Source organism: Haliaeetus leucocephalus, unplaced genomic scaffold (genome assembly GCF_000737465.1).
Source record: "Haliaeetus leucocephalus isolate CR32 unplaced genomic scaffold, Haliaeetus_leucocephalus-4.0 Scaffold32, whole genome shotgun sequence".
NCBI classification, from domain to species: domain Eukaryota; kingdom Metazoa; phylum Chordata; class Aves; order Accipitriformes; family Accipitridae; genus Haliaeetus; species Haliaeetus leucocephalus.
The window spans coordinates 451,817-478,809 of NW_010972468.1; the positions used below are offsets into that span (position 1 = coordinate 451,817).

Here is a 26,993-nt window from a genome sequence, read left to right on the forward strand (position 1 = left end):
ACTGTTTAACATAGTGTGTATAGATTCGTGTGTGTTTCTAATACTCTTTGGAAAAGTAATGGAAGATTTCCTGCTAATCTTCTTTGGGTATGTTCTCAGGGAAAACAGAATGCAGTTTTTTAAGGAGAAAGCATGCACCTGTAGTTGAAGGAAATAGAGCATAAATATCTTCTTCTGATGAATTGATACTTACAGGATATGACAGCTAGAGATTTGCTACAGCAAAGGTATACTCTTCCTAATGGAGACACTGCTTGGAGACCATCGCCACTTGTTACTGCTGCCCTGGAAGGAAGGCTTGTTATTCTTGATGGCATTCATCGAATTAACCCTGGCACTCTAGCTGTACTTCAAAGGTTAGGCTGTGAGCACGGATAAGTTGGGTGCACGTGATCTGTTTATTGAGTGCATGCATACTGAGAAATTAAGTTCCTTCTGGTGAATATGACTTTGTAACTTCAAGAATACTGTAAAGATCAAACCGAGCATTGATGTTTCATAGAATATGTAATGTTCAGTCTTTACATACTTAAAAGCAGAAGGAATTCTTTGTAAGTCTGTAATAACATAGGAAATTTCAGCTCTTTGTAAATAAAGAATGTAAGTCTGAATTGAAGAATGAGCTAGATTTTACTCTAAACATATGAAATCTAGAAATCAGTAATATTTGCACAATGTTTTGAAATGCAAGATGTCAGAAAATAATTAAAATACCTTGAATGCATTCTCCTAAATAAAATGCAATTGTTACATTATATGTAAAAGCATACTTTATATTAATTGCAAAGAACTCTTTCTAAACATTATTTCATACTTCAATAAAAACTAAATTAAACTTAGCAGAACAGAAGTAGTAATAGGAGATACTATGTTAATAATAATCTCTACTGTCAGGTCAAATTTTTCTGCTATTTCATGTGCCTGCATTGTGTACTGTCTTTTGCAAACTTAAAGGACATCACTGGCTTTAAAAGCAGATGGTAGCAAAAACATTTTGTGCCTTCTTTTATTATATATATAAGCAGAAGGGCAGAAGAGAGAATTATGCTTGCCTGTTTTTTCCCTTTTTAATCAATTTAGCTTTGCCTTCTGATTTTTCTTCTGACATATGCATGTGTTGTATCTAATCAACTTCTGCATAAAAGAAAAGGCTGGGTCTGTATGTATGTTAATCATTGAAGCCAACCAAAATATACTGCTTTAAGAAACAAAATAGAAGTATATTACTTGGTACAAGTATAACAAAATGGCTGTTCCATGCCATTTATGCACACCCTACTGTTAAGACAGAATTTTTTCTTTTTCATTTTCTTACCATTTCTATTTAAAGTAAGTTGACTAACTGACTATGAGCTGAAATTGTTTACTTATGCATATTATTTTACCTCCACACCTGGACGCATCTTTTTTGTTTTACTGTGACCCATGTTGACTGAGGTAGCTTTTAAATAAAAGTGTTATTCGATATAAGTATTTTAAAAAGTAATCAAAGGCTAGATAAAGCTTGTTCTTTATTTTCAAACAGACTAATACATGACAGAGAACTCACTCTCTATGACGGCACCAGATTGTTAAGGGAAGATAGATACCAAAACTTAAAAGAAGAATTACAGCTCTCTGATGAGAAACTCCAGGAAAGGTAAAGTGTCAGCTACAACTGTAGATTGCAAACAGCATTTCATCCTGCAAAGAGCTTATACCCCCCCCCCCCCCCCCCCCCCAAAATCATGCAAAATGCTTCCCTATTAAATTGATACCTTCTAATCACTAAGAGAAACGTATTTTAAACGTCAGTTTCCTCATGAGCTTTTTTTACTTTTTGTGGCATGGGAAAATTATATCCTGTTTAGAGTGCTTGAACTAAAAGTAAAACATTCAATATCCTTTGACAAAAGGAGTTAGAAATTGAAGAGAAATTATAAGTACATAAAAACATAGCTATAAAGGTATATAATTTTTTATTTTGGAACATTTTATTAAGAGTGTTGGAAAATAAAGCTAAATTAAAGTTAAATACAACTTGTTACTTTCTTTCGCCTCATTAGCTAGAAAGCTGGTATTTAATTTACAGCTAATATGGGGCAGGAAATCCTAAGGATGGGTTGGGACCCATTATGCTTATTCTTTTTGTTTCTTCACTTCCACTTGTCTGCTAGAAACATTCCACAGATAGAAATGTTTTCTAGTCCTCTGAGACTGTACTTGATGCATAGTCAGACACTGCTGACCAATTTTAGTTAATGGGAGGGATATCGTTGAGTGTACATCAAAACAAATGCAATCTAATATTCAGTAATATATAAGGAGCTAAACATACTGTGATTCTTAAATGGCTCTAACCTCTGAAAAAACAGTTGAAGTTTTATGTCAGATGTCTGTGCTTGTATTTACACTGCAGGGTGTGCATGTGCCCAAACTTTGAAGAGACCTTATTGGTTATAGTAGGGATGCATTCACAACGTGCCACCCCGTTTCTCTCAGTTGTCTCGCTGAATATGATCTTTTTCTTTGACCCCCTTTGTAGTCCACCCTTTAGAAAAGCTGTTTTTCCTTTACTGCCTGGTTGTTTTGTTATTTCTGCTTCCCTTTTGATCCAAAATACTGTGGGGTTTTTAGGAAAAAAACCCAACAACAAAACAAAACAAACTTCATTTTAAGTCTTCCATACCCTCTACAAGAGGGTAGATTTAGATTAGATGTAAGGAAGAAGTTCTTCGCTGTGGTGAGACACTGGAACAAGTTGCCCAGAGAGGCTGTGGCTGCCCCATCCCTGGAAGTGTTCAAGGCCAGGTTGGATGGGGCTTGGAGCAACCTGGTCTGGTGGAAGGTGTCCCTGCCCATGGCAGGGGGGCTGGAACTAGGTGATCTTTAAGGTCCTTTCCAACTCAAACCATTCTATGATTCTGTGATTTTTTTTTGTAGGCATGCTGTAATCTAAGTCTCCTTGTTGCAAATCGTATCCGTGCTGCTGAGGCCATACACTCAGCTAGATGGGCGTTTCCTGCATTTTGTTTTATTTGAGTGAAGAACTCTGTATCAGGGAACTGTTGTCTTTATCAGGATTTTAAGCCCAGACTTTGAAAAGAGAAGCAAGAAAGCTCCAAGGATCCATCTTGGATAGTATCCCAACTTTGCATTGTACTTCGTACTTCAAAATACATCTAGTCATTGTGTAAGTCTCCTCGCTGCTCCATGTTCATGGTCTTGTCCAAGGTGCTTTCAGGCAGAATGGCAGTGGCCGTGCTGTTTTGCTTACTACGCGGTACTCTTTAGTTCATGCCATTATAATCCAAAAACCTAGACAATTCATCACACATTGTTACCTTCAGTACTGCACCTCTTCCTGGATCAAGTCTCTCTTACAAGAATAGAACTTTATATGTGGATTCTATGTCTCCCTGTTTGTTCTAACTGTGGGTGTTTTGGCAGTGGACTCCCTTATAACCTTCATTATCTGTTAGATCAGGAGAACTGTCCAAGCTGTCTTCTTTAATGACTATTCTGCAGACCCATCTTCTTACTGTGCCACCTCTGTACACGCTTTCCTTCCCTTCAGTGTCATTGAGTAACCTTTTGGTTCCACTGTTCAGTGCTGATTGTGCATTGCTTTTGACTACTTTGGAGGCTCCAAAAGTATTTTTTTTTACTTTCCTCGGAAGGCTGTCCCCCTTCAGATTGTAAGGTACTGCTTTTACCTGGCCACCTTAATATTTTGCAACATAGTGTATTGTAAATCACTAAACTCTAAATTATCTATTTGACAGTGAGCTTTCACCCTCTAATCAATAAATGAGGGGTGTCTGTTGTCTTAAACAGGAATACATTTCTGATTAGTGTTTGATCTTAACAAACAAACAAACAGAAACCCCACTGTGTAGGCATTCTTGCATCTGGAAGTTCAGTGTGACCATTCAGCACCATCTTGGATACAGATGAAAATTCTTGGTACCGAATTAGCTGAAGTCCATTGTGCTGAGAACCCCGCCTTCTCCTAGGTGAAACATTCAAGCTGGCCCTTGTTCGACTTTCTTCTGTACTGACTTATTCAAAAGAAGTCAGGGTAAAGTAATGCAAACACGTATCCACTTCTTCGGTTTTGGCTATGGGCTTCTTTGGCGTCAGTGAACCACTCCTCTGTAGAGAGGGGACTGTTCTCGTCAGCCCTTGAACTGAAGGTGTTCCAGGATCTCATCCTGGTTTTGGTCCCTTACATATTCTGAAAACATCACTACCTTTCACTGGCTCCAGGATGCGATGTCAATAGTTGCTCTTTGATTGCAGGACTGCATTCCTCCCTGCTACTCATCCTTTTCAGCAGCACTTACCTGTCACTGCAAGCTTCAGTACCTTCCAGTGTTTTAGAATGGCTGTGCAGAATTAGCCTTTCTCTCCAGATACCTTCTCATTAAATGATATCTAGGGTACTGACAGCTGATTTGATCATAGACCACGAAAACATGATGGTGCTAACCACCCTTCATTTGCCTGCAAAAGATTGCCTTATGGAGATATTATATAGAATATGGTGTACCTTGAATTTATTAGCAGATTGGCTGGGCAAATTCTTACTTCTAAATCGTGATTGGGAGGGAGATGCTTTCCATATTGATGAGAAATGCTGTCTCTTTCACTGTGTGTCAATGGCTGCGGCTAGTGGCTTTAGCTATACTTCTGATGTTACAGTAAGACAAAAAGAGGCCTTCACTTATCCTGATTTACTGGATTTGACTGAAGTAATTTCAGTACGGTTGCTCTTTGCCAGGCCTGCAGAATATACGCTGTCATTCGCAGTGCTGCTGGGACTGAATCAGAGATGTTTGATAAGTGACACATTAGGACTACTGTTAATTTTCCAAGAAGGGAGTTCCCTACGGAAAGTGGTTTCAAGTTTTGTTTGAATCTGGAGATTATTCTGTTTTTTCCTAAATCCCACTCATTCAGCCTTGATTCTCATTTCTATATTGGGAATCAATATGGTACATAGAATACATATTAAGTTACAAAAGTAACTTTTGTTATTAACTTTTTTATTATCTACCTAATCTCATTTACTAATGTAGTTCTTACGAGAAACAGAGGAAGAGGAAAAAACATACCAAGAAGCACATCAGTGATTCAGTGGAAGTGCACAACAGAGTTTTAAATGTCTAGGCAGTGAGGCAGGACCTAAACGAATTAGCTGAAAATACTCATAATCAGAGGAGATATAAGATCAGGAGAAAAACTAGTATTTCTGAAGGACTAGAATTTGAAAGAAAGAAGCTAAAAGCTTCATAAGGAAATCATTAGATTAGGAGAGGGCAAGACTATCTTCAGGATTTCAGAAAAAGCAATACCTGGAGACTGGAAGGCAGCTGTGATGGAGAAGAACTGATACCTTACTGCCCTGTGTCCGAGAAACTGAGAACATGGAGTACATATTTCTTCCCCCTGCCCTGCCCCATTTGGGTCGGCTTTGCTGTGCATAAGTGTTCTTGATTGTAGTGACTACTGGTAGTACAGTTTGCAGTTTCTGTCTTCTGTGCTACTTCTAATCATTCATAAATACAAAACAACTCGCTGTTACACTCTGTCCCCTTAATTTAAGATTCGCTAATGAGGTGGCCAGATGCTGTTGTAAGTTACATAAGTACAAATATGTCTTTCATAATGGAAGAGAACAACTGGTAATGCTTTTTAGTAGACTACTTGGACTCAGTACTTTGTGAATGGAATTTTAAAACAGAATTTCCATTTACATCTATTTTAGAGAAAACTATTTTAAAGAAAACTTCCTAACCAAAGAGCCAAAACTTCTGTAAACATTCTTTTGTGTGTCTGCATTTGTAAAAGGATTTGACACACCTAAAGACTTATCCCATTTCTAAGAAGAGAAAAATCTGAGATATTAATGGAGAACTTTTAGGGGATCCCTTCTTCAGACAAGCAAGGTACAGTTTGTACTATGCTTTCATGGTCCTATATGAAAATATTGATAGTAAAAAAAAAAAAAAAAGATAATTTTTTCACAGTTTTAGTGCCTTTAATTTTTAGTGCTTCAACAGTAATAATACTCATGTGTAGTAGAATAGAGAGGAGAATACTGCACAGTCCATCACTTAATTTCCAACCCTGATAAGTCAAGAGGTGGTTTTTTGTTCAAAAAAGGGATGGTATTTCATATCACACTATGGTCTAAAGAAATCACATGCCTCTGGATATGAATGTAAATGGTATTACAGTAGAGAATGTGAACATGCTTAAACCATGGCAGTGTTATTAGCAGTGCTGGAAGAAGAAAGTATTGTTTGGTTTTCAGATTGTTTTCAAGTTTTGCAGGTTAAAACACTATTATTCATAAAATATATTTTTGGACAACTTCACTTAAAAGTTTTATTACCTTTGTAAGAGATGATAAAATATATTCTTACTTTAAATGATGTTAATTATTATCATTGAGCTAGATGTTCACTATTATTTCATTACATTTCTACATCTGTCATGTCTACTAGCATTTTTCTGAGAAGGGCTTCAGACTGGTGGCTGCAATAGCTCTGTCAGGACTGACAAGTGCAAAGCAGTATGTTTGCCCTTGTGAGATTTTGGGATACTCCTTGGCCTGCTGAAAGCCTATAAACTACAAGGTAACTAGCAGTGGGCACAGAGTATTTTTTCCTCTATTCTTTCTTGTGCCAGTTTGGCTGTGCAGTTAAGTTAGCAAACAGTCACAGTAAGATGACATTCACTCTTTTGAGGAAGGTAAGTGGTTTTGTTTATGAGTTTGAGGGGAAGGAAAAAAAAAAGCTGCCCTTGAGAAAGTGACAGATGGTCCTTAAAGATCTCTTACATAGAAGGAAATTATAGCTGCTGATTTCGTATTCATTTAATGATTGTATGATTCATTTTCCTGAACAGGTTCAGAGATTAAGAGAAAGTGTGTTCAAGTACTGTGCATATCCAAGATTTCTGCACAGCATTTTTTCTGTAATCATCCATTACTTCACTGAGACAGATACTGTAAAGGTAGCACACAGCCTTTACAAGACGAGCAGTGAAGTGTTGGTTTGTCTTATGATGCAGTATTTTAACCTGTTTGGGTGAATAATCCCCCCCACAACACATGCACACACACACAGAGATGGTAAGTCCTTGGTGTGGTGAGCAGAAAGGCAGCTATTGTAGGAAAACCTAGAAGCAGATATATAATAGGATTGTTCAAAAGCAAAAAGAAGTCACTCATAATGCATGGGTGGTTTCAGTGCCCTGCAGACAGTGGATTCTTTTCCATGCGATTAGGTTGAAAGGGAACACACAGTAGATGAGACAAATATAAAATGTGGCAGGGAGTGAATTTAGCAAGCAATAAAAGCTTTTAATTGCTTACGTTTTCTAGCTTTTAGTTCATTTTTTGTTGTGGTTTGTTTTTTTTTCCAGTTTAGTGAATTTTCAGATAAGTAATCTGTTAATTTTAGACTGTGGTGAAATTTAAGAAAAACAGCAAGAAAACAACAGTAGGTCATTGTGGTCCTAGTATTATAACAATTCTGAACTCAAAATTTGATAGAAAATGAGATTTATTAAATCATATCACAGGAAGAGACAACCAAAAATAGTTTGGTTTTGCAAGGTGGCATTAGGAATGCCATTCTGCATTTTTTAAAATTTATTTTTAGGAGAAGCATCAATTGTTCAGAATCATGTGTCAATAACAAGAAAATCTTTCCCTAAAATCACCCTGAACAGACTCTGCTCTCATCTTCCTCTCGAGAGCAGTGGCGGTAATCCTTGGTTGGAATTAAACACTGATGTCAAAAGAAGGACAGGAGAATGCTCTGCTATCTGTGTTGTCAGTAAACATTTAATAGACAGAAGGATAGAGACTCTTCATATTAATCAACTAACACCAAATCTTCCCACTGTGTTTGAGGCTCCTTAATTTAAAAGGTGTAAATTTTTAACAAGACACACTTACTTTACCTTCATCTGGCAAGAACACAATATGTCAAGGGTTTCTGTCTTATAAAATATACCTCCATGTAGGAGCTCCATATTCTATTCCTTTAGAGACTTGATCTGTAATACAGTGGAACAACTTCGAAGCTCTTCAGTTGCGCTGATGGCAACTGGCAACTTTCAGAGCATTGCAGGATTGAGTCATTTGTGGCATTTGTTTTAATAATACACTTAGCTTGACATTTTCAACATTGGAAACATCAGTCCAAACAATAGGCTTTTGAAGTAGCCAAATAGTTTTATTCATGTTTACAAACTAGAAACCTACAGCAGTGATGTTGTGATACGTCCAAGTCTAGAGAGAGCATGTCAGTGACTTTAACTGATATCACCAAGTTAGCTTGCCTTGACTTTGCACCTCCTCTCCTCCCACTTTTCCCCGTGCCCTCCCTGGCTCTCCCAACCATGTCCTTCAAGTTAGGCAGTGATGTGGAGGTGGTACAAGAGAAATATGTTCCCTTTACTAGGGAAAGCTGGCTGCTTCTTGTGTTCTCTTAACGGTGTTGCAGAAGGACCAGATCGGACCTTTGAATTTGGTGGATTTCTGGAGGAGGGTTGTTTTTCTTCTTAGCAATGCGGGGGGGAGCTAAGTCTGGAAGTATATGTATTTATCCTATCTAGGAAATGTTTTCTTCTATAATAAGGTTGGCTAATGTTCTCTGACCTTCTTTTATGCTTAGTGACAGTGACATTCCCATTGGTTCCTCTTTCATGTGATGTTTTCAGACATCTATTTCTATTTTTATCAGTCAGGGACTAGCTTCTAGGCTTATGACTTTCAGCTGAGAATAACTTATGCCACCCCCTGTGTTTGCTTTGATACAAGAGATTGTTTGCTATAATCGCTCTGTTGTATCACAGGTTTATTGATGTGATGAACAGATGAGCCAACTACGCAGTAGATTTGTTAGTTTATGTTTAATGGTCATAGTCTGTCTTCAGATTTTCTTGCATATATGCCATTGTTTCCCCCCTCAGTTTAACCAGGAAGAATACTTGCCTCCAAGTGTTCTGATTTCAAATACAGTAATTTATATGGAAAATTACATGATAACAGGCATATCTAGCAATATAAGCTGTCTGATTAAATTTCACTTGCTTTTTCCAAATTAATGTCTCCTATTTTAATAAGAGTATAGTGAAATTAGTTATTGAAAACAGGCCCTCCTTGCACAATTTGACTAGCATTTGTATGTGACATGCTACTCTCTATTATTTCTCCTGCTTCTAGATGTCACGCAATTGTGCCAATTGATGAGTACCAATGAATTCCCAGTCCAAAGACGTGATAATATTACATAGATAAGGGAGACAAAAGATGTGAAGAAGGCAAAGATACCAAAAACCAAGGCAGCAGTCTTCTACAGCCCTAACACACGCATCTAAAAGTTACATATTTAAGTTTGTGTTGATCACAGTAAGCGCCCATTATCTTCAGCAGAATCAAATAGGCAGGTGTCTAAGAGACTGTTAGTCACCAAATCCTGCTGCATGAACTAGGGGACACTGACTGAAGCTAGCAGGTCGGTTCCATAAAGATTTAAAAAATAATAATAATAAAAGTACCTTTTACAACCGTGGACAGTGCGTGTGTTGCCGCAGGAAGTTGTGAAGGCAGATAGGATGAAGAAGTTCAGAAAGGGATTAGATGAATTTGTGGATAAACAGACATTAAAGCAAACAGAGATCTACCCTCCAATGTCCTTGAAGAGACGATTGTGGGTGCTGGGAGAGTACGAGGGGGACAGACTGCTGGTAGTGGCTAGGCTTACGTGCTTTCCCCAAGGAGTATGTCCAGCTGTAGTAATCAGAGACATATCGTGTAGGGAGATGATTAGATTGAAGGACCCAGTAGGGCATTTCTTAAGTTCTTGTAAATCTTAATCTGCCGTTGGAGGGACCTGTCTCCCTATGCTGACTCTAAAATGAGTCAAGGGTGAGGTGACTGGTTTGGTCTTTGAAGTACAACTTTCAGGAATATTATGAAGTTAAGCATATTAATCCCATGCCAGGAGTCTAGGTGATTTTCCAGGTGCCACAAAGAGCATCAGTAAGGGCAATGTTCCTAAACTGTTACTAAAACCAGTTCTTCATGGTAGCTAGGCCCATCTCTACAGTGTCATCCTTTCTGTCAGTCTAATTGAGTAAAAGAAGTTAACTCATTACTGCAGCTCTGGTAGATCTTGTTCTCTCCCTGATTTGCCTGTGAGACATCCTGCTTTAGGTAAAGCACTTGTAAAAGTCCATCAAATGAGTGAGACGTGTCCATTTCAGACATACAAAGCAGTAGACTGTAGTTTAGTTGCTGGCAGTTGTTCATCTTGAGGCATGCAGGTCCTGTTGCAGATGAGAAGAGGAGACTTGGGTACCTTTCTGAGCATAAAGAGTTTGTAAATTTATAAAACTGCAAGTCAGATTATGCAGTCTGTCTTTTTTTTAAATAAAGTTGCATTGCAAATGATCTGAATAGACTGTGATATGATTCTGTACAATAATTTAATTCTTTTTTTCATCTATTGTAAAAATTAAATTTTATCTTCACTGCTTAAGCCAGATAATGCATTTTTAAACTCTTTTTTTGCAGGTCTATCTTTCCTATCCATCCATCTTTCAGAATAGTGGTCTTAGCAGAACCTCCTGTCATTGGAAGTAGTACCCAACAGTGGCTGGGTCCAGAGTTTCTGACATTGTTTCTTTTTCACAATGTTCACTCATTAAGCAAGAGCGAAGAAATACAAGTTATTAAACAAATGGTAAGTATGTTCAGTATTTTAGGCACTTATTGACTATTGCTTACTGAACGTGATTATTTACTACATAAAAAATATTTTGCTATTTCAGTGTAGCATAAATGAGTCTTCATTTACAAAGCTTATCAAAGCAGCATATCTGCTTCTCTTGTAATGGTATTGATATAACTTAGCATTCTTATCGTGATATAAAATGATGCTGTAATAGAAAAATGCTCTTTGTCAAAACTGTATTCCTTTTTGGTTAACATAAAGCAACTGCAGGTGCTGTATGCTCATTGCATCTGGGTGTAGCTGTATATGGAACTTGCATATCTTGATCTTGCAGTAAGATTAATACGGTTTTTTTTTCAAGCAGATTCCAAATGTACCCAGTGTTGCTGTGGAGCAGTTATTGTCATTAACACACAAGCTTCGGGAGACAAATGATGCCACGGTGAGTCTTTTTTTTTTTTTTTTTTTTTTTTTTTTTTTAAATTTATTTCCTCCTACTCTGACTGTTTTAACAAAGACTGGGTGAAGTATGCTAAGCTATAGTGTTATTTCAGAGGCTGCCTGATTAGAAAACCAGCCCCAGAAAATTATTGCTGGCAATTACTGTAACGCATACTGTAAACTTTTTTGATTTATGAGGTGCATTTTTATCATCTGTATAAGTAAAGATTTAGGAAATTGCCTGAATCCCAGAGAAGTCAGGCAGAACAGTACACATGTTGTTGGTAGGTTTAGATACATGGCTCACAGTGAAACATGCTTCAGGTGTGTTTTGAATAGGTATGGACATACTCATGTATGTTTAATATTTGATGACTTTGCTTTAGTCATTGGAACTTTGATAGCTGAAATTCTTGGGGCTTTTTGGGCAATGGGAACTACCTAGCCATTACAAAATGCCAACGGGCAACAGCAAAGACTCAGAAAAGGGAGAGCTCCAGAACTCCTGGCTGCACTACTGCTGCAGGCTATTCTATTAAAGCAGTCTTGTCAAGAAAAATAAATTCTGCTGACATAGTAACCACAAAATTCTTTAAAAAGATGCAGTCGAATCATGGTGAAAAGAAAAAGAAATTATTGCTATGGCAACTAAAGCACTGGATGTTTTTAATGTAACTAAAATGTAAAACATTTTGAATGGAATCCAGCAGTTTAACTGGTATGTAAATGTCATCCATTCTCCTGAGTTTTTATGATTTTAACATGGGTAATAGTTTCTACAGTACTACTATTTAAGAAGCTGAGAGAGGCTGTTATGCTCTTCTGAGCTTAAAAAAAGTAACTAAAAAGGTTGTCTTTTAGGTACACCTTTGGGACAGTTTTGTTATTATTATCTATTTACCTTTCTACACCTAATATATAAATGGATTGGTTTTGACATACTCGGAGACATACCATGCCTGAACAGAGCATTACAAAACCCCTTTCCAAATATGTGGATGTCTATAGCGTTGTGAACTATCTATATGAAGTGTAGGATGTTGGATGAGAAGTGAGTCACAGTATGGTTCCAGGGAGGATTCTTGTAGATCAGCAGTGACATGAGACATGTTGGGAACAGCACACCTGTGCGGAGAGCTGAAATGTGTGCCTTGGGTATGTCAGGCTATTTATAGAGTTGCCTAAGTAAGCAAGCCTCTGCCAGAGATTATCCTGAAATATTAACCATTGTTTAAAGTGATTTTGTTAACAATGGAAGAATACCTGTAGACTATTCAGCCTGTGGGCGTTGTCTGCCTCATTGTAATTGTTTACTTGATTTACAATAGAATCTAGAGGCCACAATGAAGATCCTGTTGAATTAGATGCCTCATAGATATATATTACGACTGTCACTAACCCAATTTTAAGTTTACAGTTGTTCAATATAAAATATTAAAAAAAAAAACCAACAGGTAAGAGAAAAGAGGAAATTTTGTTCCCAAAACTTTAACTGCCAGTTGTAAATACTCAGATGTGATACAGCTTTTCCTCTGTGGTCCTGTCCTCTATGCTTATTTATTTCAGTGCAGGATCTGATGCCATATATTATTTAGACGTTAAAACATCCATGTCCTTAGAGATTGGACTTATCAAGGTGGCACGATATATGAAATACACTGCCTCGGTTACTGTGCCCAGCTGCTGTTCTCCATCAGTGCAGTCCTATAGGTTGTGACTTTGGAGGATTGCTTACCTGCCAAAACTTACTCTACTTGGGAACCTTTCAGCTGTTTAAGATACTTTTGGAAAGAGAATATAATCTCCAAAGGCAGCGAGGGTTCTGGCTAGTGAGCATGGATAACAAGGATACAGCACTCGCCCCTCTGCCTCGTCCGTGCTTCACAGCTGGCTGAGTAGGTCTTGAAATAACACTTCAGATGCCGTCATTTACATCACAGTGTCCATAATGCTGGGTGGTAAACTGTGATGGTTCACAAGATGCTTCACAATCTTCGTCAATGAAAGCAGGAGGAGCAGGAGTAGTAATCTTTGCGTTTAGCCCAATCTAAATCATTCTTGCTCATTGCTCAGAGCTGTGCTGAAAAGTATTATCCTTTGCTTTCTCAGCATTCAAGAAAAGTCCTGTACAATTTCATGGAACTTTTTTTTTTTTTTTAAATATTATTGCCTGTTTGTCAAAACTGCAGTTTTCCAGGGGAAAGAACTGGCATTAAGTTGTTTCTCATGCTTAAAAATTATTCAGGGGGGGAAAAAGGCTCTAAAATTCATGAAGTGTTGCTTTTCTCTATTTTTTTCCCTGGATGGCAAATTGCAGGATTTTTTCCAAATTGAAACAGCATAATATATTAAGATAAATGTAATTCAGTTAGAAATCATTTATATGAAGCAAACCAAAACATTTTGAAATTACCTAATTAAAATATTTCACTTGACCCAGGCAAAGCATGGCGTGACTTATCAGATCACGCTCATTGTTGTGTGTTTCCTGCTAAAATAAGGAACCTATTTGTATTAGATACCTTCATCCGGCAGATGTAATTAGAGAATGATTTCTTTCTCAGTCTTTATATCTCTCTTTAAATACATGGTCACTTGTTTTGGGTTTTGTTTGTTTGTTTGTTTGTTTTTTAAATTTTGCTGTATTTGTTTGAAGTCTGCCTTCCCAGGCGTTGAATCATTTTTGTAACTCTTTGCTGAATCATGTCCAGTTTTTAGCATTTATTTTAACATGTGGACAACAGAAAAGGACACAGTGTTCCAGTAACGGCCCGCCCAGAAGGCGTGTGCAGAGGTGATACAATCTCCTTACTGCTGCCCAATGTTGTCTTGTTTATACATCCAAGAATCCTGCCGGACCCTTTTGCCAGAGCGTTACATGTGGACCTTTATATTCAGTTTGTGAAGAGCAGACAAGTTTTTAGGACATTGATCCCTTTACAGTGGCTAACCTCCTTGTTATTCTTAATATTGTTTAGTGTTAGGTTTTATATAGTGAATAAAATTCGGTTATCAGCACATTTTTCTTCCTGTTGCTTATCAAGTGAAATCGTAAGGCTAATCTTTTGATGACATCATGAGTTCCATGGCAGTGAATTACCATAACAAATACAGAATTACAGGCTTGCAGATTAAAAAGCACAAGCTGCTGTAGGAGGCAGAAAGCACCTATGAGTTAGGAGAAAAGTTGAAATAATTCCTTTTGGCTTACTTTTTTCTCCTGACTTGTTCAGTTTAAATCCCTGAGATTCAGTTCCAGATATCAAATAATTAAACTACCTTGTATTTTTTAACAGGCACAGTCACTGGCTTCATCTTTATCTACTCGACAACTATTGCGAATTTGTCGTCGATTGTCACAACATCCAGATGAAAGTCTTTACTATGCTGTTAATAAAGCCTGCCTTTCCAGGTAGAAGTGCCAGTTTGGGTGGAAATTCAAGAGCTGCTTAGTCAGTTGCTAACATGCAAGATAGCTTTTAATGCATTTTAGTAGATAATACAATTGCTGTCTTGCTCCTTAAAGCCTGTCATTCCTTTGGAAGTATTTCTGTGGTATTCTTAAACCTAGGGCGTAAGTAGAAATGACTTTATACTCCTTTCTCATCTTTATGAAGATATTTCATTACATTATATAAATTAGGTCACCATTATCAGCATTACTTCACTGTCTCAAAACACTCAAAGTGGAGCTATATTAATGTCTAGTATGATGATGTTGGGGGGGGGGCTCTATTTCTGTTCTAAAATCTGTATCTAGAAAAGTTATGAACATCTAGGTTTTTTGGCTGAGTTTTTTTGGTGTTTGGTTTTTGGTTCCCCCCCCTCCCCCTCCCCCCACCCCAAAGAAAGGAAATTTTAATTACCAAAAGGTTGGGAAGGCTGAAAGGCCCTAGTTATAGACACCTCAGAGCTCACTCCTTCTCCTTGGAACCTGGGGTCCGAGTGAACTGAGTCAAGAGAAACGGTATTTCCGAAAAAACATTGTTTCTATTGTAGTTCTTACTGGCAGTGGAATGAGGACATTACATACTTCCAGTCCTAATCCATCCTACGTTACAACCCTATTGCAATATTCGATAACACCGAAGCCTTTTAAAATGAGCACGCAGCCACAAATGTAGTTCATTGTCTATGGAAGAAGCTTAGTTTCGCTCCTTAGGATAAGTGAAATGTTGAAGACCACTTGAGTGTGAAAGGAATAGACATTCAGGGTTTGGGGACCAAATAAAGCTTCATACTGATTTTTAGATTACAGAAAATACTGAAAATTAAAAAAAAAAATTTCTTAAAATACAATCTCCCTATTATTTTTCTTAATTTAGGTTTTTACCAAACCTTGCCAGATCAGCTTTACATAAAAATTTGCAGGATTCTGGTATTGAGACAAGTCCAGATGACGTGAAGAAGCTGGAGGAAAAGGATTACACATGTAAGCTTCTGCCATCTTTTGTCCTGCTCTTCATGATTGTTACTCAGGTGGCTGAGCATATAAAGGTGTATCCTCAAAATTAAATGTAGTCTTCTCCGGTTATATCCCTTTGACTTTGTTCTATCAGAATGCATTGCTGCTCTCGGTATGTTGATACTTTTGTATTGTCTGCTGTATTCCCAGCTCATGCAATTTTGTTCTCCATCATGTTTAAGTGTTTCCCAGTCTATAAGATGGATGGCCTCAGGCTTTCTTGGACTGCCTTTTTTTTTTTTTTTTTTTCCCCTTTTTTGGCCTTCCCCCTTCCCCCCCCCCCATCACTGATAACTACTATTCTGTACAGTTACAGCCTTGGTTTGATCTTAATATTTTTCTGCTCTGTTTTGTACCATCACTTCTTTCTCTCTGCTGTTAAAATCAACCTTTTTCTCATTGAGGCTCTAGTAAAAGTCTTGGGTTATGTTTTGCTTTCATTCTGGCACACACTTCTTCATTAGTTTCCCTTCTTTTTATTCTCTTTAAATTGCTGTGGTTGTCACATGCTGCCTTTATCAAGCAGGTCTTTGTTTCTTTACCTCATCCAACTTGTACTCATTTGCAGTAGCCTTCAGTGCTACGCATATATTTCTGCTTCTGCCATTTTTCTCACTTCTGCATGACCCCTGGTCTTCATGTTAGCTGTATATCTTTTCATATCTTCTGTCAAGCAGCATACTTTGAGCAATTTGCTGTTTTCCATTCACTAAACTTCTCCTTTACTTTGCCAGTGTTATCTCTGCTGTCATTCTTCTGTGTGTTTCTTCTCAGTTTTGTGATGTATTTGATGTCTCTGTTTTTACTGTTACATCTTTGCAGTAGTAAACACATCTTTGGTTTTAATTAATAGGGATTCTGGTTTTATAGATTTTATTTATGTGTGTGTGTGTGTATATAAAATATGTATGTAAATACAGATATATTAGTGGCTCTATTATATACAGTATAATATCTGTATGTCCAGCCATATGTAGGTGTGTACACATATACACACACATACATATGCAGCCATCCATGTATTATTATAGCTGTATTTGCATTTTTTGTATATATAAAATAATTAGAACTCTTGCCAGTTGTGTGATGCTACCTGCTTAACATTCTAGTTTTTTAATCTGGACACATCCCTGGAATTTTCTTTATGTTTCTCTGTTTCATGCGATAAAGATAGAACCATATAAAATAATAAGTGAACAACTGAAAACCTCTGTCTAGAAATTAGGCTATTTTCAGTTTTACACCATACCAGATTAAGAAATTAGTGGCAAAAAAATATTACTCTTTTATTGCATGATATTATTGTTTACACCTAGCTGTTATTTTCCTAAGGACAGAGTTTATGGTTCTTTTGAACTAAGAAATTTTTTCTAATATACTTTTTCTCTCAGAGCTTTCGTTGAAGGTTATTTCAATGAGTGTAAATTTAGCCAGTTTTCACCAAAATGTTAAACATGTCCACATTCTGGCATTAACCCGTTTGAGAAAAAATGCAATGCTGAAAGGGAGAATCAACAGTGACTCTCTACTGTTGTGGGTTGGCGCTGGCTCTCAGCCGAGCACCCACACAGCCGCTCGCTCACTCCCCTCCACGCCCCAGTGGTACACGGAGAGAGAATAGGGAGAATGAGAGTGAGAAAACTCATGGGTTCAGGAAATGTAGCCTCACGATATTAGTGATATTCGATAATAAAATGAGAGTATGAAATTAAACCAAGGCAGCGGTCACAACTTCTAGTTTCTTGTGGTACTTCTCCCATCAGATCATCTATTCATCCTTTATTGTAATAGACATCTTTGCAATTTTAAAGAGAATTCAAATTCATGATAATGCAACCTCAGGTTAACGGATACTCTTTCAAGCATTCTCTTTCTTTTAGATAGAAATAATTTACTGCAAACCACAGCCTTGTTAAAATTTGTAAATTGTCACTTGCAAGTGTTGGGAATTGATTGCATGTCTGCTCAGAGGATGCTCTAAGTAATGCATTTGCTTGTTTCCTGAAAAATGTCTAGGTGAAATAAACAATGGGATTCTGAAGATAGGGTCTGTGACGATGCCGGTTTATAACTCAACTGAGAAAATGAAAGTGCCTGATGTTTTGTTTTATGAAAATGCACAAGTAAGTATGAACCTCTGGCTTCTGAGGTACAATAAGTTTGTTAAATGTGTACTAATGTGCATGCTTATATATATTAAATAATGTACTAACTGAATTTTAATTTCTGAAGTAGTTTCTTTAGGATCTGATGCTCATTTCAGATGTGTCTTCACCATTGCTTTGTGAAGAGATTGTAACAATTCTGTCGAACATTCATAAAATATGAAGTAAAAGCAACTGAAACTGAATTTTATTTAGAATGATTTGATCAGATGTTGTGTTGAGGGATTTTTTTTTTTAATTTTTTTTTTTTTTCCTACTCACTGCTGCTGGACTGATCCACTTTTAGGGCTGGATTATCAATTCCATCCTGAGACTGTGTGCATGAAGTTGTACCTGCCTTTTATTAGAATTAACACTGCATGTTTGAAAAGCAAGGCAAAGAGTAATTAGTTAATGAGTTATTAGTTAATTGGCTATTAATTATTAGTTTAGCTTATTAATTAGTCATTAGTGTTATTAGTGTTAATTCATAGTAGTAAAGGATAAGAGTAATTAGTGAACACAATAAAAGGGAAGGGATTGGTGACTAGGTTTTTTGGGTTTTGTTTCCCCCCACCCTTTTGTAGAGGTAAGTGTACTGCAGCTTTCTTCTCCACCTAGCGTGGAAGCCTCAAAACTGTCAGACCAGGGTATTCTTGGCAAGAGAATTACCCTCTGAGTTACCTTTAGAATATTTTGCCTCTGAAATGCAGCACTGGTAGCGTGATATTGTGAAATATTTTTCTTTTAGGGGCCTGATGTGGGTTTGCTTACTTTTGCTTTCCTATTATTTTCTCCTCCTTCGCTTGCCATTTCTCCACAGAAAGACTATGCTACATGGGTATCACCTACTGAAGGTGATGACAGGCTGTGCAAGGGGAACAGATGACAGTCTTCTTTATCTTCCCCACTAACATTTCATGTGAGATTTTGTTCTGTGTTGCCATTTTGGTAAAGTACTTAATTTGGGTCTGTTGGAAATGAAATCCTGAGTCTTGCTAGGACTTATATCTGCATTGCTTTTTCCACCTTCTTGCTCATAGCTTCAGAAAACTGTATGCAACCTGTGTTCTGATATTATGCATCTGTTTTATTTGGGCAATGTCTGTTAAAAATGCTGCAGAGAATGAACTGCTCTCTATCTGTCCCTGGTAGCTCTGCACTCTGAATGCTGAAGGAAACAACAACCAAATACCAGTCAGGATAGCTGTTCCCATTTCTCAATTAATTCTACTGTCATTTTCTGTATTACTAGTTTGTAGTTCGGTCATTCAAGTGCTGTAATGACCGTTTAGCAAGACCTGCTGGAGAACAAATTTGATTTATGAGTCTAGTGCAATACTTCCTCTCCGTTATCTAAAAATTACAGAAATAAACTGAAACAGAGGAAAAAAAAAAAATCTTCAGCCCTTTGCAGTGCCGCACAATATAATGAAACACACGGTTTTTCTCTCTGTGTGTTTGGTCTTGAAACATTTCATGTTCCAGTGGAATTTGGCATTGCTGTGGAACATTGCTGTTGGTCCACAAGTGGCACAGGGATGGAAATAATTTTTTGGTGATATGCCAAATGCCACTTTCAGGCCAGGCTGTGGGGAACTTGGATTGATAAATTTGACACAATATTGATGTGTTTACTTACAAGTCCCTTGTGTAAATAACTAAACTGAAATGTCTGCATGCATCCTAATACAATGCTAATTTAGGTCCTGGTGAAAAAAAAAAAAGTAGTATCGATACATGGTATATCTTGTGGGAAAGCTGTTCTGCAGGGGAACTAGAATGTACACATATTTGTGCAATTTAGGATAAAAAAAGAAGTGATCAGAAGAAAGTATTCATGCCTTAGCAATAAAATAAAAAATGTAATGAGTGTGTGTGGTAAAACTGACTTCCTAGAATTTATGCTGTATCTGGTCAAAGTTATTCTCATCAGTTATAAATTTCCAGTGTATGTGCATGCCAGAAAATATAGAAATTTGCCTCTCCTTCAATTGTGTATTGAGTATTCAGTAGTCTTTTGACATGCCTGGTTAGGATTTTGTGGTATTAAGCTGTGTTTACAAGAGTTTCTTCCCCCACCCCCAGCCTCTGTTCTGGAGAGATTTGGAAGCCTAAAACATCTTTCACACAGTTAGAAACTGAGCATTTCCATGCTCAGAAATTACAGGCAAGCTACTGATTTTTTTTAAATTTTTTTTTTAAATCAAGTACTAGAGATGAGACGATAATGTGAAAAAGATATATATGTTTATCTAAAGGCAAGCATTCATTTCTCTAAGTAGGTTGTCTGACCTACTTACAGATGACCTATTTCTACTAGATACAGTGGAGAAATATACACAGCTTTATTGCGAGTAGTCTGCATTGCCACATTATCCTTAAATCCTTTCGATCCTTTTAAACAAATTATTTGTGAGGAGTAAGACAAGGTTAAATGATGTACAGTATGTGCTACTTTTTATGATGTTGGATATATGTAAAATACACCTCAAGCACTTTGGCTTCAATTAGGCAGTCTAATTTAGAAGTTGTAAGACACATAATAAACACTTTTAGACTTGAGCTAGCATTTTCCTATCTTTATTTTCCTTGAAAAAGAAGTTTGATTAGAATAGAAAAGTGTGTTTGTCATTAAGCTAGACCCGCTGTTTAATAAAAGAAATGTGTATAATTTACTTATTCATGTCAGCTGCCTTTTATTCCCTCTGTTTGGTTTCTGTAAAGTTCTACCAGGATACATTTTGCTTCCTCCCAGTACAATTGCTGGAAAATTGTCATACGCATATTAATGAAAGTTATTACACTCTGAGTGACAAGCATTCAACTAGGCTAAGAGGAAACGCATTAGGAGTGATTACGGAGAATTAAATATGTTTAGGGAAATCAGACACCCAGAATCAGTTGTAACAGAGGAAATACATAAGGAGAGTTAGTATTTTTGTTTCATTGTTTTAGTCAATAGATAGATTGCTTCTGCTATTATTGGGTGAGAGACTCTTGCTATGAAATAAATAGCTGTAAGTATAAAGTTCAAAAAATTTTGGCCCAGAATCCTGAAAGTAAAGTTCACATTGTACTACTGTTATTAGTGAGTGCATAAAATTGAGAGTATAAAAACAGGGGTGAAAATTCTGTTTTTGTTTCTGTAGCACATGATGGTAATGGAAGATATGCTAAAGGACTTTCTGCTGGGAGAACATCTTCTTTTAGTTGGCAATCAGGTGAGTTCAACATCTCTTGCAATGCATGGAACAAACTCATTGTTTAATAATGAAATTAAATCTCTGTTTTGCTTCATTGAAATTGCATTCACTTGTACTACTGAGGTATTTGACCCATTTTTTGATTCTTTATCTACAAGTGTCCATGGGTTTTATGGGCACATATCTGTGGAAAATGTAAATGCCTTAAATGTTTTTTTTTACATTGCTATCAGAGTAAAAAGTCAAAACATTAATAGTTATAGGTAACATCATTACCATTAGAATCTTCAGTTAATGGCTTTGGTTATCCTTCTTGCCTATGTATCAAACCTCTGCTTTAAAATCTCCAATGGTAGATAAGAGGTGTACGCATAAGTATTATCTAAATCTTATTTATTGATAGCAAAATACTAGTTTTCTCTAAAAGAGATACAGATTCGCTTTATTCTTTGGCTAGTATCTTTGTTGATGGAGACTTTATTGGTGAGATCGTGGGGGCTGTTGTGTTTTTTTAGTTGGTCGTTGCTGTTTTGTGATGCCTTCTAACAGTTCATAGCCCCCCAAATGACGTATGGGCAGATGTTCTCCAGTTGGGTATGTTTGAAAGTCTTTGTTCTTCAGAACCATCTTAAACAATTACTGGAACTGTTAGGTGACTTGAACGGGATTATACACTTTGCCAGTTAGCACTGAAAAAAGAGAGCTTTTGTTATTATTTCTTTATGTTTGAAGTGTTCAGGAAAGTGATACCTCCCAAACTACCAGGTTGGTTTTTCCCTCATAAAGTAACCTCCCTTTTAGTTTAGCTTTCCCTTAGCAAGTATACAATCATTTTCTAGCAGATGTTTCTCTTTATGTTTTGCAATAGCCTTTGGAAAAGGTCTTAACACAAAACACTAATGGTCTAACCTACACGGCAAGGAATATAAAATAATAATTGTTTTTAATATGCATATATTAAAATTACAGTGTAGAGTTACACACAGTCTTATCTATTTAGAGTCCTCGTTAACAGCTTGCATTTACAAAGATGTCGTGCTTGAAACCTCTGTACTTTTGCTGGATGATGCCACCTTCTCCCCAAATGTTTCATCTATTCATAAATAGAAATTAATCTATTTCATAGATGAAATAAGATCTCTTTACTCCATAAACGGCGCTTTCTGTGCCAGCTTCCGAGTTCGTACTGAAAATGTTATATAGCACAGATTGCCTGCAGGACCTGCTGTCAGGGAATAGCAGGAGTGGGCTGCTCCACAGGGGAACGGAGGCAGGGACGGTGTCCTTAATGACAAGGTTCGCAGTCCCACCGTGTCCAAGCAAGAAGAACGGGTCTGGGGACAGCGGCCGTGGTCAGCCAAGTGCCCAGTGGCTGCCGACAGGTCCGTGGTGACGGGGCAGGTCTGAGGTCAAGCTGGGAAGTCGAGTCAGCCGGTCCAGGTTGGGATCAGCGAGGTACAGGGCCAGGCACAGCATCGCCGCGGCGTAGGTTGGGAAGGAACCAAGGAAAGGGCCGGAGTGCAAATGCAGCCATGGGGAAAAAGGGGACCCCAGTGAGGCAGCAACACCATGTAAGAGCTGGCCTTCAACACAGGCAAGTGAAACCCTAGGTGGGGGGGGAAGAGCTTGCAAAGCCCGGTGGTACGCTCAGGGCCCTGACACATGCTGCCTATGTTCTACCAATTTGGCAAAAAAATTTTGAAGACTATGCGAGTATGATTTTTAGGGCATAAGGTATTTTCCCAGCAGTGGTATACTCATCTTTAATAATTTAATGTGTGCCACATTTTCTCCAAGCTTATGAAACTCTAATTGAAAACCGTGTTAAAAGATTTAACTGGGTATCGAGTATTGGAACATACTGCTTTGATTTTAGACATCAGCTCAGCCATACCTTTAAGTTGGAAAATCGATTGATTTCCTGTAATTTCTCTTTGGCAAACCAGTAATACTTACAGGTTTGGGGTTTTAATTGCTAACATACTTCTCAGTACTTCCAGGTTTACTCTTTACTAATGTGTTCCACTGTTTTTTCTGTCTGACTAAGAAAAGGCCAACTGGCCTTTTCTTTTTGAAATACTACTTTTAAGTTTGAGCACTGTATTTTCCATTCTGCAGTCTTTTAGAACCACACCAATCATCCTTGATTTCTGAGGGATTATCACTAACCATTTAGAAACTTCTTGCCTAATTCCTTAAATATATTACTGTAAATTTCTGCAGCATGTGATGAATCCTGTTCAAGTACTTTAAAAGCAACCATATTACATCAATACCCTTTCAAGCTCTATGTGCAGATACCTTCCATTGAAGATACTAGTGTTTTCATCCTCTTTTTGTAAAGCAAATGATTAAAAAATAGGAATTTTTGCTGTTGAGTTACTTTAACAGTTCAGTCTGTAATCAGAAGGTAGGGGTTTATGATTGCTTGATACATATATCGGTGTGTGCCCATGTTTCACCTTTGGAAGAAATAAATGTTTTTGTGTAGAGATATGAAATACTGTTTTGAGTTCCTTTCTGTTGTACTTCTTGTTGGTGAATAAGTGAATCATGGAAATTCAGTGTAAATAACTGACAATTCAAATACTCTGAACTGGAGTATTTCAAAATATGTGACTAGCATCCCTTTGAATGCTTGTGTCATTTCCTAGATATCGAAATGAGTTGGCATATACCTTAGAACATAATTTGGTCCATCAAAATGATGACTGTGTGAGTGAGTATCTCCATTCAACTGTGATTCAATGTGCAAGGCTTGACCTGTAGTCTGTCTTTTAGAGGCTGGATTTGGTTCTTCTTGGTTGACTGAATGTGGTTTTCCTCTTTTGCCTCTTTTGTTTTCATAACACGTGTACACACACGAAATTCCTGTTAGCTGAAGACCTCTCTCTTTATTTCAAAGTCTGTAAACATAGTTTCTTTTGTGTATTCTTTTTAGTTAAGAGCTGCCTGGTGAGAGTCCTTTTACCAAGATTGTTTTCAAGATAGGAACTTTGGCGATTAGTATTTGAAATTCAGTAAATTGGAATTAAATGATCTTGGTGGATGTTAGCAAATAATATATTTCTCCTCTTCAATAATTATTATTAAGGCTTAAGGGATGCTGGGGTTCCATGTCTTGTTCTGGCTTTCCTATTGCTTATGTTCGCTTTCCAACAAGAAACACAAAATTGATAATCAATAAGAATAATCAGAAATGCCATTCAGTTACTGATTAAATTACTGCTGAATACAGAAAGCATGTAAATTTTGTCCTCCTTCATTTGATGGTGTGGAAATTAGGTTTGTACTATCCTAAACTGATTTTTTAAATTATTATTATGAGCATGAAGAAACTGAGCTCCGAATGAGCTAAATTAGGCCAAGTACAATGATGGTTTTTTTCCCTAAGGAATTCTGTGTGACAATTGTGGAAAACATTTCTCTTTTACTTGCTACAGTCATAACACTATGTGCACACGAGAATAGGTGTGCTCTTTAAATGTGTCTCTGCTTATAGTGTTGCTTTCTGCCTTTACAAGTTATACTGAAGAACCAGAATTAAAAAAGAATCAATGAATTGATTTTTCTTTCAGATGTTTCTTCCCACAGATTCTTTCTGTTGTAAATTTTTCATATGCTCCTCTCCTTTGAACCACAATTGTCTTAGCTCACTGGAAATGCGAAGATTGTATTTAGCCTGACAAGGCTCTGGGTTGAAGATTGTAGTTAAAGTCAGAAAAAGGCATAAATTCTACATGCTTATCTAGACCCGTAGTCAGAGATGTATCCAAAGCATTCCATTCATTATTTCTATCAGAAAATTAAGTTTATTTGTTTTTACGGTGAAATGTTATTATTTTACCATCACCATCATTTTTGCATGCCCCAGATGATAAATTCATAATAAAATAATAAGATACTAAACCACAGAACACTTACTGTTGTGACCAATAAATATATAGATTGCAGCTGGGGCAAGACTTAAATCACCACTGCTTTTGTGCAACTATTTTCCTTTGTCACTAACATCCAGGCGAGGTAGCAATGATGGGGTCTCTTCCAGTGGTCCTCTGGTAGCAACATCTAGTGTCTGCTGATGACACACCTTCTGCAATTACTACACTGCATTATTCACATTTGTTCCAAGCAGGGAATGATGAGCTTAATAACACCTGGAGTGTTTGAGAGAGTTCTGTATAGTTGGTGCTTGTTGCTCTGGTGATAACAGTACCTTTTTTAAAAAATCAGAAATACCATCCTCTGGTGTAAAAATAGCAGCCTCAATCAAAATGCATGCATTCTTGCAAATTGTTGGCAGAAACAGGCAAGCTGTGGACATGGAAGGTGGTTCAGTGCCAGACCCAGTGTTAGAAACCGTACATTAGCAAAGTGTTTTCATTTTCTTCATTTTCATTGTTCAGCTGTAAGTTTCTGTGATAATGACGCTAACAAGGTAATTCTTTCTACGAAGTCACAAACTGAGAACTCTGACATGAGGGTTCTGTATACTAAAATTTAATAAAAAGTCGAGATTGTCTTTCATTCTCTAATACTATGATTTTTAAATTAATTATAAAATAAAATTTCTTAAAGTGAAAATGTGATAAACTGCTTTTTTTCACCAGTTTCAAAATTTGTTTCATTCTTTCGTAATGAAACAGGTGCTCTGCTATGCAGGATGGGTGCGTGCTGAAATGGAAAGTGTGTGATTGCAGTTTCTCACCTGAAGGGCAGTGCTGAAGATCATGGCATGGCGATCTCTTTAACTGCTTCAGTATGACCTGCGAATCATTTAAAAGAAAATAAAAATGAGGCAGCATGGTTTAGATTTCTTTTTTCCAATAGTGTTTTTTCTAAGAGGCAAACGATTAATTTCAAAAACTTGGATCTAGTTTTTTTTGGACTATAAGTTTATTGACTTTAGTTGGGCTGTGCAGGGGAGAAATTTGTCCCACTACTGTAATAGCTGCATCCTGAATTGCAAAATGCCTCCTGGGACCTGTAACAACCTTGTTTATATTTGAAACTGCAGTTACTCCTAGAAGATTAAGTCATTTTGTCCTTGGTAACAAGTGTTTACAATGTCAGTTAGGAGAATTTTTAACTAAGGGATTATTTTGCCTTCGAATTGCATAATTTCCTTTTTCTTATTCATTAGTGAAGATATTTACTTCCCATTTTTCTATTTCAGTTGTCCCATATGTCTGACGGAATAAAAATTGTCTAATATTTGCTTTCTGAAATATTTTTATTCAGTTCAGCTGAAACACCAACACAGATGTTCTTTTCTCTCTAATTAGCATATGTTTATATTTCTGTCAAATTAAGGAACTGCAGTAGTGTGTATATAAATAACATACAGCAAGTGTTAACGCTGAACTGGTTTGTCCTCTGAATGTTACCTTAGGTTGCAATAATTACAAAGTACATGAGATTACATTCTGGATCCGGTCCAAGTTCAACTCAGTCTTTTAGTATATTCATATGAAAGGTAGTTCTGATTCTTTCTGCTTAAACAGTTGACTGCTAGTTGTGTGGGTGTCCAGAAGATCCAGCTCAATCCTTGGTATGGGGTATAGACTTGAGGAAAAGGAGGGTGACTTTGTTGCCATTTTTGTAATTTCTTGTTTCTGAGGTGCCAGAACTCGTTTCAGAGGTTTTTTTTCCAAAATGGGTTAGCATTTTCCACCTTTCTTGTTCACCTGAAGACTACCAGGCATATTCTTTATCCCATGGAAGTCAGGTGAATTTGGAATAAACCTACTTTTCTTGGTGTTACATAAATGAATAGTACTTAAGGAATGAACTCACCCAAGTTCTTTTTTGCAGTTTTTTAATGGTGCTTCAGAGCGTCCTGAACAGTTTTGGTGTCTTCCTTCCTTTCTAGTATATCGTGCCTTCTCAGTGGAGTTAACTGAGACAAAGAGAAGTGGTAACTTGTCATGAAGTAGGAATGTGGAGGGATGGAATCAAAAAGCTTTGACTTCAACTTTGCTCCAGCTACTGTTGCCAGCCA

General features: G+C 37.1%; 1 protein-coding gene across 1 annotated transcript in view; it reads left to right on the forward strand.

Annotated features, from left to right (window-relative positions):
* Positions 1-26,993, forward strand: part of VWA8 (von Willebrand factor A domain containing 8) — a 101,664-nt gene that overhangs the window by 46,042 nt on the left and 28,629 nt on the right. Inside the window, exons 12-19 of the mRNA XM_010576497.1 lie at positions 196-356; positions 1,526-1,639; positions 10,577-10,745; positions 11,101-11,178; positions 14,474-14,589; positions 15,503-15,609; positions 17,659-17,765; positions 20,939-21,010. Of these exons, the coding sequence (XP_010574799.1) occupies positions 196-356; positions 1,526-1,639; positions 10,577-10,745; positions 11,101-11,178; positions 14,474-14,589; positions 15,503-15,609; positions 17,659-17,765; positions 20,939-21,010 (924 nt within the window). The remainder of the gene's footprint in view (positions 1-195; positions 357-1,525; positions 1,640-10,576; positions 10,746-11,100; positions 11,179-14,473; positions 14,590-15,502; positions 15,610-17,658; positions 17,766-20,938; positions 21,011-26,993) is intronic.